Source organism: Mesoplodon bidens (genome assembly GCF_964165515.1).
Source record: "Mesoplodon bidens genome assembly, chromosome: 1".
Lineage (NCBI taxonomy): Eukaryota > Metazoa > Chordata > Mammalia > Artiodactyla > Ziphiidae > Mesoplodon > Mesoplodon bidens.
Window position 1 is genome coordinate 31,759,302 of NC_138176.1, and position 13,386 is coordinate 31,772,687.

Below are 13,386 nucleotides of genomic sequence, written 5' to 3' on the forward strand. Positions count from 1 at the left end.
GCTGTGACAAAGAAAACATTTTTACGAAAAGAATTTTATGGTTTCTGTTATATTGAGTAGGGAAAAGAATCTAAACAGTGTCATGACATTTAGAGCAGGGTCTTTCCTGGTGGCACCGATTAACAGACATGTGTTATGTGCATTCTTGCTCTAGACGACGCCTAACTGCCAATCTTCTTTGTATATTCTGTTGTACATACTTTTGCTTATTGAGTACTTGCTATGTGTCAGGCGCTAGGTTAAGTACTTTATATGCATTCCCTCATTTAGAGAGATTATGGTTTAGTGAAAATTATGGGGCACATGTGGTGATTCAGGTAGCATGTGAGTAATTCTGAAAGTAATTTGGGAAACAAAGTATTACTGATACAGTAGATACTCCAGGAAATGTTAAATCCGAATTGAAAAGAGGTGCAGAACACTATCCTGTGAAGTGGCCACAGGAAAGGATTTGTAACATGAAGTGAGAGGAATTAAAGAACTAAGATAAGTGAGGTGAAGATATTCAGAGCAGAGAGAGAAGCCCAAGCAAAGTGCAGAATCAGGAATGTACACACAAGCTTGAGGACAAGCAAAGGATGAGGGTTAAGCATGGGGAGGTTGCAGAGAGAATGAAAGGAGAGATGAATTATGTCACTTCTTGAGATGTTATTAGGGAGCCCATGTCTTCTCTGTGAAGTGAGAATGGTTGGGGTAAGCTTTGGAGTCATCCCACTTGGGTTTGTGTCCTCTCGTTGCCTTAAGCCAGGTTATATGTTGCTTTTTTTTTTTTTTGCGATACGCGGGCCTCTCACCGTTGTGGCCTCTCCCGTTGCGGAGCACAGGCTCCGGACGCGCAGGCTCAGCGGCCATGGCTCACGGGCCCAGCCGCTCCACGGCATGTGGGATCTTCCCGGACCGGGGCACGAACCCGTGTCCCCTGCATTGGCAGGCAGACTCTCAACCACTGTGCCACCAGGGAAGCCCTGTTTTTTTTTTAATTGAAATTTTTATTGACATAATTGTAAGTAATTGCAGTTTTAAGAAATAGTACAGAGATCCCTTATGCACTTTTCCCAGTTTCCGCCAGTGGTGACATTTTGCAAAATAATATGCTGTACTATAACAATCAGGATGTTGAACTGATACTTGAGCAAATTATTTGTATTTCTTTAAGTCTGTTTCCTCATCTGGAATAGTATGACCTCACAGGATTATTATAAGGAAATGTATAAAACTGGTTAGTACAAGCCAATATTACTGTTATGTATTGTTGTTATTATATAACTGATTGCCTTCTATCAGGTATCTACTAAATGCCAGGACTTAATGCTAGATACTTCAGTGTAGTTTGTACTGATATAATCAATCTCCTATTGATAGATATTTTTAAACTTTCTTTCTTTTACAGACAATGCTGCAGAGAAAATCCCTATACCATATATCTTTGTGCATGCCTATGATTCTTTTGCAAAACAGATTCCTAGCAGTGTAATGCTGAGTAAAAGAATATGCACATTTAAATTTTGGTTAGATTTTCCCTTACTGCTTTGCAGAAAGGTGCTACCAATTGATTTTCTCAACAGTGTTAGCCATTCAGTTATCTCTGAACTTCACAGTGACCCGGAAAAGTAGCCATTATTTCCACATGTTACAGATAAGTAAACTAAGGCTCAGAAAAATTAATAAATCTCACAGACATCAAGAGGCAGAACAGTGTTCAAACTCAGATCTGTTTTACTGTAAAGCCTGGACCCTTCCTTCTATACCATGGTGCCTCATTTTTCCAAGTATTGAACAGAAACCTCAGGCATGCAATTAGAGGCTCTCCAAACTGACATTGGTTAATTAGTTATAAGTGCTTGTTGGACATCATTCATTCATTATATAAATATATTTGAGCAACTCCTCTGCCCACCACTGCTCCAGGAACTAGGGAGTAAAGCAGTGAACGTGATAGAATTCTTTCCTTGTGGAGCTTACATTCTAGTCGGGGGGACCATTGGTGGGAGGGGAGACAAATGAAAGTAAACAAATACGGAAATGTTATAATTTCAAACAGTAATTTTAAAAAGTGTCATAAAGAAGAACATTTGAAACAACTGGGTAATGGCCTTCTGATTTGCTGCGAACCAGGTTAGATTTTCTCACCCTTAACCATGCAATATTGTATTACATGTTAGTTGTGTGCCTGTCTCCCCTACTTACCTTAGCTTTTAGGGCAGCATGCTATCTATCTTCGAATCTCCAGTACCTGGTACTGTGATTAACACGTAGCAAATGCTGAATAAAAATGTTTTGAGTGTACTCATAGCTGACTGAATAGCTATGCCCAAACAGTGATTGATATGTAGTAATGGTGATATTTGCTAATCTAGAGACAGGGAGAATATACTTTCTGTGCCTTGGAAAAGTGGTTCTCAGCCTGGGTTAGGTGAACTTCAAAATTGCCTGTAAGTGGTAAAGGGGTAGCAGGGGGAGTGCAGGGGAAAAAAAGACTGCAGGTGCCCTGGCTCTGCTCACGAATCTCATGGTTGAACCTGTGGGTGTTTAGGGTTTGTTCAGCTCCACAGGTGATTCTGATGTGCTACCCTGGCTAAGAAACACTGTCTTGGAGGGATAGTCGTTGTTGGCCTCCTAGCCATAATGGTAAATGAGGCTGGCTTTCTGTTATTTTCCTGCCCATGAGGCAGGAGTTCTAGCCAGGAGTCTAAGTTGCAAGGAATGGAGACTGCTGCAAACTCAAGTGATGTCGGGACATAGCGTAGTAGTAATCAAAGCTGATCCAACCTGATTTGGGTGAAGAGCACTTGATCAAGCAAAATCACCAACTTCTGGTCTAAGATTCAGTACAAGCTAAGTAAACTCACATCCCACCAGGCTACTGGAGACTTAAGTTACTAAAGGTCTTCCTAGGATTAATGTGTAGATCAAATAAAAAACTAAACTTGAAAAGCAAGATGCTTAAAAGTACTTAAATTTTAGAATAAGCATCTTGATTTAGTTGCAGTAACATTCATCTGGGTTCCAGTACTTAGCAGTGTACCTTCTGGCAAGTTTCTGTTACCGTTTTCAGCATGTTTCCTCTTCTGTAAACTGGGGATACCAGCCCTTTCAGAGGTTGTCAAGATTGGAGATTATGTAGGTAACCCAGTGGCTAGCATAGAGGTACTTCATAAGAGCTTTATAGATGGTGTTGCTTGCTCCTACTAGAAGAAAGGCATTATGGGCTTTCTCACATTCCAGTGATCTTTTAAAAGGCCTTAGAGAAAAGGTACCCCTTCCCTATTACGTATATAATTAGTCGGCCCTCCCTATTCATGGATGTGAAACCTGTGAATATGGAGGGCCAACTGTACTACCCAGGATTTGTTTGTTTGTTTTTGCGGTACGTGGGCCTCTCGCTGTTGTGGCCTCTCCCGTTGTGGAGCACAGGCTCCGGACGCACAGGCTCAGCAGCCATGGCTTACGGGCCCAGCCGCTCCGCGGCATGTGGGATCCTCCCGGACCGGGGCACGAACCCGCGTCCCCTGCATCAGCAGGCGGACTCTCAACCACTGCGCCACCAGGGAAGCCCTACTATTCAGTTTTATATAAGGCACTTTAGCTTCTGTTAATTTTGGTATTCACAGGAATCCTGGAACCAGTCCCCCGCTGCAGATACCAAGGGATGACTGTATACCCCTTTTCTCCTGCATGTGTAACTTTTGAGGATGTTAATTAGTTGACTGACAGGGTTAAAATTTTAGGGGCCGGGCTTCCCTGGTGGCGCAGTGGTTAAGAGCCCGCCTGCTGATGCAGGGGACATGGGTTCGTGCCCCGGTCTGGGAAGATCCCACATGCCGCAGAGCGGCTGGGCCTGCGCGGCTGGAGCCTGTGCTCCGCAGCGGGAGAGGCCACAACAGTGAGAGGCCCGCGCACCGCCAAAAAAAAAAAAAAAAAAAAATAGGGCCCAAAAAGGAAGGTGTGAATCAAGTTTTAAAGTTACTAATAAAAAAAAAGATTGGCTTTTTTAAGTCTAGTAAACAAGCATTTACCTTACTCTAAAGAGGGCATAATAGAGTTTCAGAATTTGATTTTCCAGTGTTCAGTAACCAGCACCACTGAGCAAGAGCTGTAGAGAGGCAACAGGAATGCAGAGTTCAGCTCTCCAACACTGAAAACCCAGTGAGATACATGATACTTGGACTAGGCTACGTAAAGCTGTGACTGGTTGTCCTAAAAGCTCTTTATCTGTCGTACAAGGACTTGGGTAATGAGAGACATTTCAAGTTGAATGTTCGAGTTGATTTCCTCAGATAAGACATACCACACATGACACAGAAAATATTGCACATCACTCCTTTATCATACTGACCTGGAAAAAAGATTTACTACAGTTATGCTCAAATGAGTACTGGGCCTAAGTGGTGGGCCAAGCAACGGGAACATGATTCAGAAATCAGGCACAGTGAAAGACACACTTGGATGTGATCAAGAGGCATTCCGCTGCCATAAAACAATAAGGCGGGGAAGGGATTCTAAAACACACAGCAGGATGAACTCCTACACCTTAGAAGTCAAGAAGCTTATCCCATGACGGTGTAAGGAATGGCTCATTTTCTGATGACCACATGTGGGAATATTTCAACCGCCACTAGAAACCCCAGAAGGGTTTTTTTTTAATTTATATATACATAAAATTTTTTCTTTTGTAAAAGTAAATGCAACACATAAACATTCAGGATTGATCCCAATTTTTTGGAGTCAGGGAGGAAGTGTTTGATTGAATCACCATGCAGGTTACATTCATCTTCCACTGGAATGACTAGAGCCCCCAGTCACCTGAACAGAACAGTGCCCAGCTAGCCTCTGGGAACACAAATAGGCTCTCTTGCTTCTCCTCATTGGTCACACCTTGGCATGGTTCCTCCCTATCCCCTACTCAAGCAGGTCCTTAGTAATAAACCAACCACTAGCAACGCCCCGCCCCAGTTACTACCTCTCAACGCTCTTGGATAAGTCTTCCCTTGGCTTGGACTGAGGACCATGTCCCAGAGGTGCCATTCTGACTAGACTGTATGAAGGGAGTGGGTGCAAGAGAGAAAATGGCTAAAATGAAATCGGGAGCCGCTGCTCCCCATCCGCAGCTACAGCCTAAGATGCCTACAGATGTCGTCAGTGTGACGTGTGCAGGGGAGAGGTGCAGAGGAATGGATGGGCTTGGGAGGAAAGGTAATCCTTGGGAAAGTACTCTGCTACCCGACCTCACTTCTTGGCCTTGCCCTGGGCAGCCACAGCCTCCATGGCTTTACGCACGGTCTCTTCATCACCCAGGAACTGCATTGGCTTGATGGGCTTCAAGTTCTTGTCCAATTCATAGACAATGGGAATGCCAGTCGGCAGGTTCAGCTCCATGATAGCCTCCTCGGAGAGACCTGAAAATACACCCCCCTATGATCAGTCAAGCAAGATATGAATCCACGACCTCTCCAGCGTTGCTACTCATTCTCCAGGTGGGGAAACACGTCCTCCAAAGACTTTCGTAGGAATTAAAACGACACCCTTTCTGGTATTTGTCATAACAGTAATGATCTGTGTTATAGTAGATCACTCACCCAAGGAATGCCCCTGTAACTTATTTCTCAGTCACTGAAAAGCAAGAAAAAAGGATGAAAGCGATCTCTCCCAAAGTGAGATCTGGAAGCCCACAGTAAAGCAGGACTATACATATCTCAAATGTCCTATGTAGTCCATCCAGGCTGCCAAAACTCAGCACATCTGGGCCTCTAGGCCCTTGGGTGAAACAATTTAAGATGCAAATTGAGATTCATCTGTGGAGTTGTACCAGGTTGTGATTAAGAAGGATTTTTATCAGCAGTTGCGACTGGTAATCCTAGTCTAGAGGTGGGCATCTCAAACTTCCACGTGTATCTGAATTACCTGGGTGATAGATGCATCCTCTCAATCAGGTCTGAAGTGGGACCTGAGGCTCTGCATATGTAACAAGCACCCAGTGGGGTCTGGCCGCCTCTGCTTCTGCAGAGGATGCTTTGAGAAACAAGGATAGAGAGTGTGTTTCTACTAGGAGACAATCTGGACTGTCTCTAAGGCTATCAACATGTCCAGCCCTTTCCTGAAGGTCTCCTTTGTACTAAATAAGTCCAGATTAGCGACAGTTCTGCTTTAGCCCTCTTTGAGGGCCCCTCTGAAAAACGTACATACCCTCCAGATGCTTGACAATGCCCCGAAGGCTGTTGCCGTGGGCTGCAATCAGTACTCGTTTCCCCTCCTTGATCTGGGGAACTATTTCTTCATTCCAGAAGGGCAGAGCTCTGGCAATAGTGTCCTTCAGACTCTCACAGGAGGGCAGCTGATCTTCAGTGAGGTCTGCATACCTACGATCCTAAACAACAAAAAATCCAAGCTTCTCAGTTATTACCAGTTGCATCTGTTCTGCCTATTTCTCATCCCCTAAGGGATCAAAGTGATGGGTGAAAGTCTCTCACCAGGGCACTGAGAGCTTGGGAAAGGGGATAATTATTATCCTGCCCCTCCCTCCCCCATTACCCTCTATAGGGAAGACTGACAGTTCAAAAGAAACATAACTTAGGAAAGAAGAAAAAAAAGGTAGGCTACAAGGCTCTAACCAATTCACTTTATCTTGCAATTGGCTTAGGAAGGCCCTATCAGCTATGGATGGGTTTTTTTAAAACATGGCAGTAGATGTAAAAAAGATATATTCTTTTTAGATAAACAACATAAACTCTTAACTAAATCTTTTAACAAGTGGAGGTCATTCCTTGGAGAAAGGGGATTACAATTAACTATTTTAGGGAATTCCCTGGTGGTCCAGTGGTTGGGACTCTGTGCTTTCACTGCCGAGGGCCCAGGTTTGATCCCTGGCTGGGGAACTAAGATCCCACAAACCCCACAGCCAAAAAAAAAAAAAAAGAAAAGAAAAAACCAAGTAACTATTTTATCATAAATTAGAAACTCAGTGGATCTAGGCAGACCCTAATAAAAGCTAAAAGAGTGAAGCCCAGATCCTAACACCCTGGTCCTGGGTGGAGCAAGCCAAACCTCCATTTGTCCATACCTTACTGATGTTGCTATAGAAGGGATGGTCGGGCTCCATCGGAGGTGGTGGGACATCATAGGAGCGCCTCCAGATCTTTACCTGGGCCTCACCGTGCTTGGCAGCAGTTTCTGCCTTATTGAGGCCAGTCAGACCCCCATAGTGTCGCTCATTAAGGCGCCAAGTCCTCACCACTGGCAGCCACATTTGGTCAATGGCATCCAGCACTGTCCAGAGGGTCCGAATTGCTCTCTTCTGCACTGAGGTGAAGCAGATGTCAAACTCATAGCCAGCATCTGGAAATTATAAGTTCAAAGTGATGAGCTAATCAGGTCCACTCTAGAGCAAGAATTTTCTTTCTTTCTTTTTGGCCACACCATGTGGCTTGTGGGATCTTAGTTCCCCAACCAGGGATTCAACCCGGACCCTCGGCAGTGGGAGTTGTAACCAGTGGACCACCAGGGAATTCCCTAGAGCCAGAATTTTCTTACATATAAATTTCATCACGTACAGACAACCCAAATGAAAATTATTTGGCTAAATATTTTATTTTGTACACCTTAGCAGGAAAAACAATATTCTGCCTTCGGGGAAGATAAAATTTGTTGACTTATGTTGCAGTTGACAATATACTTCCCAGTGGTTCCCCAATAATTCATCTAACCCAAGGCCCAAATGTACTGTCAACCAGCTAACCTGAGATCTGGGCTACTTTTCCTAATCCCCAGAGTGCTGTGCTTAAGCACATTTTAAGAATTTATTTGCTTTAATTCTTTCAAGATAAGGATTCAAAAAACTTGGAATCTTTTAATAAATATAATAGCTAATACTTATAGAGAGCTTACCATCTGTCAGGTACTGGACTGAGTACTTTGTATGTGCTTTATTTAGTCTTCAGAAGAATCCTATAAGGTTACATCATTACAACCCATGTTACCAGGTGAAAACAGAAACTAGAGGAGTTAAGCAAATTATCCGAGCTCACAGCTATTACACAAAAGAGAGTAAAACCCAGGTTGTATGACTCTAAAATCTAACTCACAGCGGACTTCCCTGGTGGCGCAGTGGTTAAGAATCTGCCTGCCAAGGCAGGGGTAAACGGGTTCGAGCCCCTGTCTGGGAACATCCCACATGCAGCGGAGCAGCTAAGCCTGCGAGCTACAACTACTAAGCCTGCGCTCTAAAGCCCGCGAGCCGCAACTGCAAAGCCCACGTGCTGCAACTACTGAAGCCCGTGCGCCTAGAGCCCGTGCTCCGCAACAAGAGAAGCCTGTGCACTGCAGCAAAGAGTTAGCCCCCGCTCGCCGCAACTAAATAAAAGCCCGAGCCCAGCAACAAGACTCAACGCAGCCAAAAATAAATACATCAATAAATTTATTTTTTCAAACTCTAACTCATAACCGCCATCTCTAGCTATCTCCATAGTTCGCTAATTTCTAAGGATCCTGATGTTTGTATTTTAGTTAGAACTGCCACTTCTGTTGACAATTATTAACCTACTTCAGTCCTCTCTAACCTCTGGTCTAGGAGAAATGGGATTTTGAACTCTCAACAACCAGGACACAGCAAGAGCTCTTAGAGGATGCTGATAAAACTAGTTCGTTGCATGAAATTATACCTTCCCTAGAGTACGGAAATCACATCACAATCTCTTCATCCACAGTTCCTTTTCTGCTATCGTCAAATTACCTCACTACCCTGAGAATATAATCTACCTACGTCAATTGTTAAACCAAGTTGAAGCCACTCATTGGAGAAAGAGCAAATGCTGTGCGCTGTCTGATGCACTTGTAAAGGAACCTCTCCTCCATACACAGCAGTTACTGAGGGGTGGTATCAAGTTATGTTGGCCCAACCAGTAAGTTACAACTATTTGTCTTACTTCATGTTTCACAAACGATTATTCTCCCTCCCACTTTAATGGGGAGATGGCCCTTTCCTTACGTAGTGGGCCAGGAAAACATTCCTATTTTCTTCCATGAGGCTACAAGGCCCTCTGAAATTCAGCACAAACTTTCCTGCGTATTGCCCCATGTTGAGGTTGCCAACAGTAATTAATGAAACGTGAAGTGAATTTTCCTGCCAGCCGTTCAACTGAGAATAAGGCCAGTAAGAAGAACTACGCTGATGGGGGAAGGGAGAATTAATCACCAAGAAACTCACCACAACCCACAAGGGAAAAGACACAGATTTCATCACTGAGCCTCACTGACAAGTCCGAGTAGATGCACTTACCATCCCCTCCCTAATCTTATGGGGAGGAATGGCTCCCCAATGAAAGGCTGAGTCACTGGGAAGTGACTATCCACAGTGCAAGCCTCAGCTCCCATGCTGAAAAGCTATTGGTTGTTTCACTGCATTTTCCACTTGCAATGGAGTGCTGCACATTGGATACACAAGTCAGTCCCCGAGGAAAAGAGCAGTTCCCCTTACAACTCTTAACAGAGAACTCTAAAGTCTCTTCCTTCAACTTGGCCATCAAACAGAAGCATAGTCTAGGACACTCCCAGGGATGGGGTTAGCTGGTGTGCAGTGTGGACTCCATTCGCCCCCAGGAGCAAGACGGATGGGGAAACTCAGTTCTTGGTAGCTTCCTCCTGAAATCATTCAAGATTTTATAAACCCTATAATACTTAAAGCCCTGGTGAATTTAATGTTATTTTAGGTCTTCTACAGTATTAGATTATTCATTCATATGGTCTTCATCATTCCGTTTTTGCTTTTGGTCTTTCACTTTTTATTTAATCGTCTGTGATGCCCCTAAACAGTTATTAAAATTTTAAATGGGATTTCTTTTGAAACTAATGCTACTAACATTTACTTAAAAACTGAAATAGGGTCTGTTATTTTAAGATATTACAAGTTAAGGCATTTGATCAGTCTTAGAGGACAGCTGCAATTTGCTTTGTCCTAGGCTAGTCATCAGCAAACCACCACAGACCCATACAGTTCTTCCTGCCAGACAGCAGGAGAGAAAATGGCCTCCTTTACCAGCACTTTCCCTATCCTGGCCTCTCCTAACCGGTATGAGGTCACACCAGGCCATCCCAAAGTATTCACACACATCCCCAGCAGGATTACATTTCCCAGACTTTCCGAACCTTTAGCTTCATTTCTAAAGGATCTACAGTGAAGGCAAGAAGCTAGAGAGAGCAAACTGGGGCCAAATACCTGATTCACACCAGCCAGGCAACAGTGACCCTTTTTAATGGCTGCTGCTTTGTCCAGAGGTTAAAAGGGAGCAGGGAAGGATCGGTGGAAGCACCTCCTCCGTCCAGAGACGCTTTGAACTGCTGGCAGCAGGGAATGCTTCCTTATTAGCGTTTCAAAATCACAAAGAGCTGTGTGCCAGCGGGGGCAAGCCTGGGTAAGCCAGCTTATCTCACTGCCACTTCCACCTTTGCCCGTAACAGCCTACCAGTTCCTCGCACCTACCCGGTACTCAACCCCAGAACAGAGGCCAGGGTGGCAGACTAGGAATAAGATGTGACCTTGGACAAGTCATCTTTCCAATCCTCACTTTCCCAACTAGGAAAGAGGGCCAGGGAGGGATGGGAAGGAGGGGAATAAAACCTGTATAATTTATAGGGCTGTGAAGAGGATCTACTCAAATCCTTCCTTCCTTCATTCATTCATTCACTCAATTACATTTGTGGACGCATTTTGGACACAGGATTTGCGGAATGCTGGTAAACAGCATTCTACATAAGCACGTGGATGTCTTTGTACCTAGAACCCTGCTGGTCGCCCCCTGCCCCCCCCCGGCCCCGGGTGCCGCGTCACTCCCCCGCAGCGGGGAGAAGCATGTGGCCTGCCGCTTCACCAGGATCCCCAGCATCCTCTTGAGTAGGCTTGGTTATAGCCGCCGGAAGGCACCAGGCATCCCATTTAGCAACCCGTCCCCGAGTTACTAAGTGCTCGGACTAGGAAGAGGGGGAATTTCTCAAGGCGGTGTCGTGGAGAGCGCAGTAAGCTGCGGGGCTACCGCCCGGGTCCTCTTCCTGGCACGGCCCCTCACACTCCTCTGGGTGACCTTGAGCAAGTCGATCCCCCAACCTGGGACCATTTTTTCAACTGCAAAATAAACTGTTGGAGAGAAGGCGCTCTCCGGGGGTCGCGGGGGAGGTCAAGCGGCCCTCACCCAGCGGCGCCTGCCCGAGCCTTCGCAGCCCCCACCCACTGCCCCGGCCCGCTCCGCACCTCGCAGCGCCTGCCCACCGCGCTTCGCCTCCTCGTGCCCGGCCGGGCTCAGGTCGGCGTCGTACCAGCCGCTGAAGCGATTCTCCAGGTTCCACGCGCTCTCGCCGTGCCGGATCAGCACCAGTTTGTAGGCGGCCATGGCTGCGGCTCGGAGTGCGGCGCAGACTGGGGCTCACTGAGATTCCGGAGTCGCGGCCCTACCCCGGCCGCGCCTGCGCGCTCGCGCTCCACCGGCCGGCTCCCGCTCACTTGCTCGGCCAAATCTTTCCACTGGCTCGGGGCCGCCCTCGGCCCGCCGGGTGTACGCATGCGCCCCGTGCGGGCGCTGCAGCCGCCAGGGGGAGGGGGCGCCCTCCAGGACGCCAGGGCGCATGCGGCCTCCGTCGCCGGCCCCGCGTCCGCCGCGGTAGTCACGGAGCGCACGTAAGCGCCGAAGGGAGGTGGGACCTTCGGGCTGTTCCCGGGTGTGCTCGCAGGCCGGAGTGTGGTCGTATTGCCGTTATTCTCAAACCCTTCGTTGTAATAAAATGGTCTTTATCATTTGAATCGCGCTTGGCTCGGCCAGGTCACTTTCCCATCCGTACGCAGGGTGTGATTCACACACCTGTGTTCCAATCTTCACTCTTCCATTTTATTCGCTTTGTATCTCGCTTAACCTCTCGCTCAGCCCCATCTGTAAATGGACGTAGTAAATACTTAGCTGGTGCCTATCTACCTGGAAGGTGCAGTAAATGGTGGTTGTTTCTATCTCATTTCCATGGACACTGATCTCCATAACGACACGGGTTCCTGCTGGTTCGAAAGCCATGCTCTTTATCTAACACAGGGCCTTTTGTCCCACCTTCTAGTTTCTCACAGCCTCTGGCCAGTGCTTCCTGGACCAACCACAGTGAAGCAAATTCTAGGCCGATCAAACACTCCTGGAAGAGAAGAGTTACTGCCTGTGCCTGCCCTACACCCAATCAGCAGTTTCAGTATCTGCTTTATCTGGACATCTCTCTGGTGCCCATGCCCCTTTTCCTGGTTTATTTCAATCTAGCCACTTTATTGAGCACCAAACATGAATCAGGCAGTGGGCTAGGGTCAAAGATGGGTTGAATGTGTTTTCTACCCTTCATAGCAGGTGGAGTGCAAATAAGACCCACATGGAAACAGCTAACAATGAAATTGTGCCGTGTGCTATATTTTGACAGATTATAGAAAAAAATTTAGCATGCACTCATAAAGCACCTACTACATGCCAGGCAGTGTTATGAGTGCTTTACAAACACTAACTCATTTAATCCTCATATCCTCATGATGATCTTATGAGGCTAGTACTATTGTGTCCCTATTTACTGATGAAGAAACTGAGGGATGAAGTAATTTGTCTAAGGTTATAGGAACCAAGATTCATGCCTAGTATGGCTGGCTCCCAAGTCCACGCTTATCTGACCTACTACTCTCTGCGGCCTCCACATATTTGTTGCATTTTAGGCATTTATTGACTTTGAAGAGTGGGAAGGGTTTGAGAGGCAGAGAAAAGGCACTTTGGTAATGACATGAACCAAAATACATAAGACTGGCTTTTAGATATGTCATCTACTGTTTGTGAAAGGTTAGCGTGTCAAGTGTTTTAATGTATTATCTCAACCTTCCAGCAATTCATATAATATAGGTACTATTATAGCTCCATTCCACAGATGAGGAAACTGAGGCCCGGGGAAATAATTTGTCCAAAGTCACAGCTCGGAGCAGAAGTGAAGAAGAAACCAAGACTCAAATCCAGGCAGTCCAGTGGCCTAGCGTGCACTCTAGGTACAGTGCTCCACTGCCTTCCTCCTCTGCAGCTGGGAGAAGATGGAATTCAGTGACCAGGGAGGTGACGGGGATGAGGTCCAGCACTAAAAGCTGTACTTGGAGCTTACAGTCTCCCAGGGCTGCAAAGCAAGAACCGTCCTGGAAGGCTTCCTTGTTCAAGCTCCTGGCATGGCCCACATGGGGGACCTTGGAAGAATCTCTCTTTGGAAGTTCTCCCTCTGGGCATTCCTTCTGCTTGGTCATCCCAGTACTGATGCCCTCCCAGGGCTTTTCACACCAGCAAATAGCCATAAATAATAATAATGTATTATTAACATATTAATAATAAATATTATTAGCAATGTGATCAA

The 13,386-nt window shown here is 46.0% G+C and overlaps 1 protein-coding gene across 1 annotated transcript; it reads right to left on the reverse strand.

Annotated features, from left to right (window-relative positions):
• Positions 1-4,306: 4,306 nt before the first annotated feature.
• On the reverse strand, positions 4,307-11,499 carry PGAM1 (phosphoglycerate mutase 1). Its single transcript, XM_081240405.1, has 4 exons — positions 11,237-11,499; positions 7,058-7,332; positions 6,184-6,364; positions 4,307-5,396 (listed from the first exon to the last, which is right to left on the reverse strand). The coding sequence occupies exons 1-4, from the start codon at positions 11,373-11,375 to the stop codon at positions 5,227-5,229; spliced, it is 765 nt and encodes a 254-aa protein (XP_081096531.1). The 5' UTR covers positions 11,376-11,499; the 3' UTR covers positions 4,307-5,226.
• Between the last annotated feature and the right edge of the window lie 1,887 nt (positions 11,500-13,386).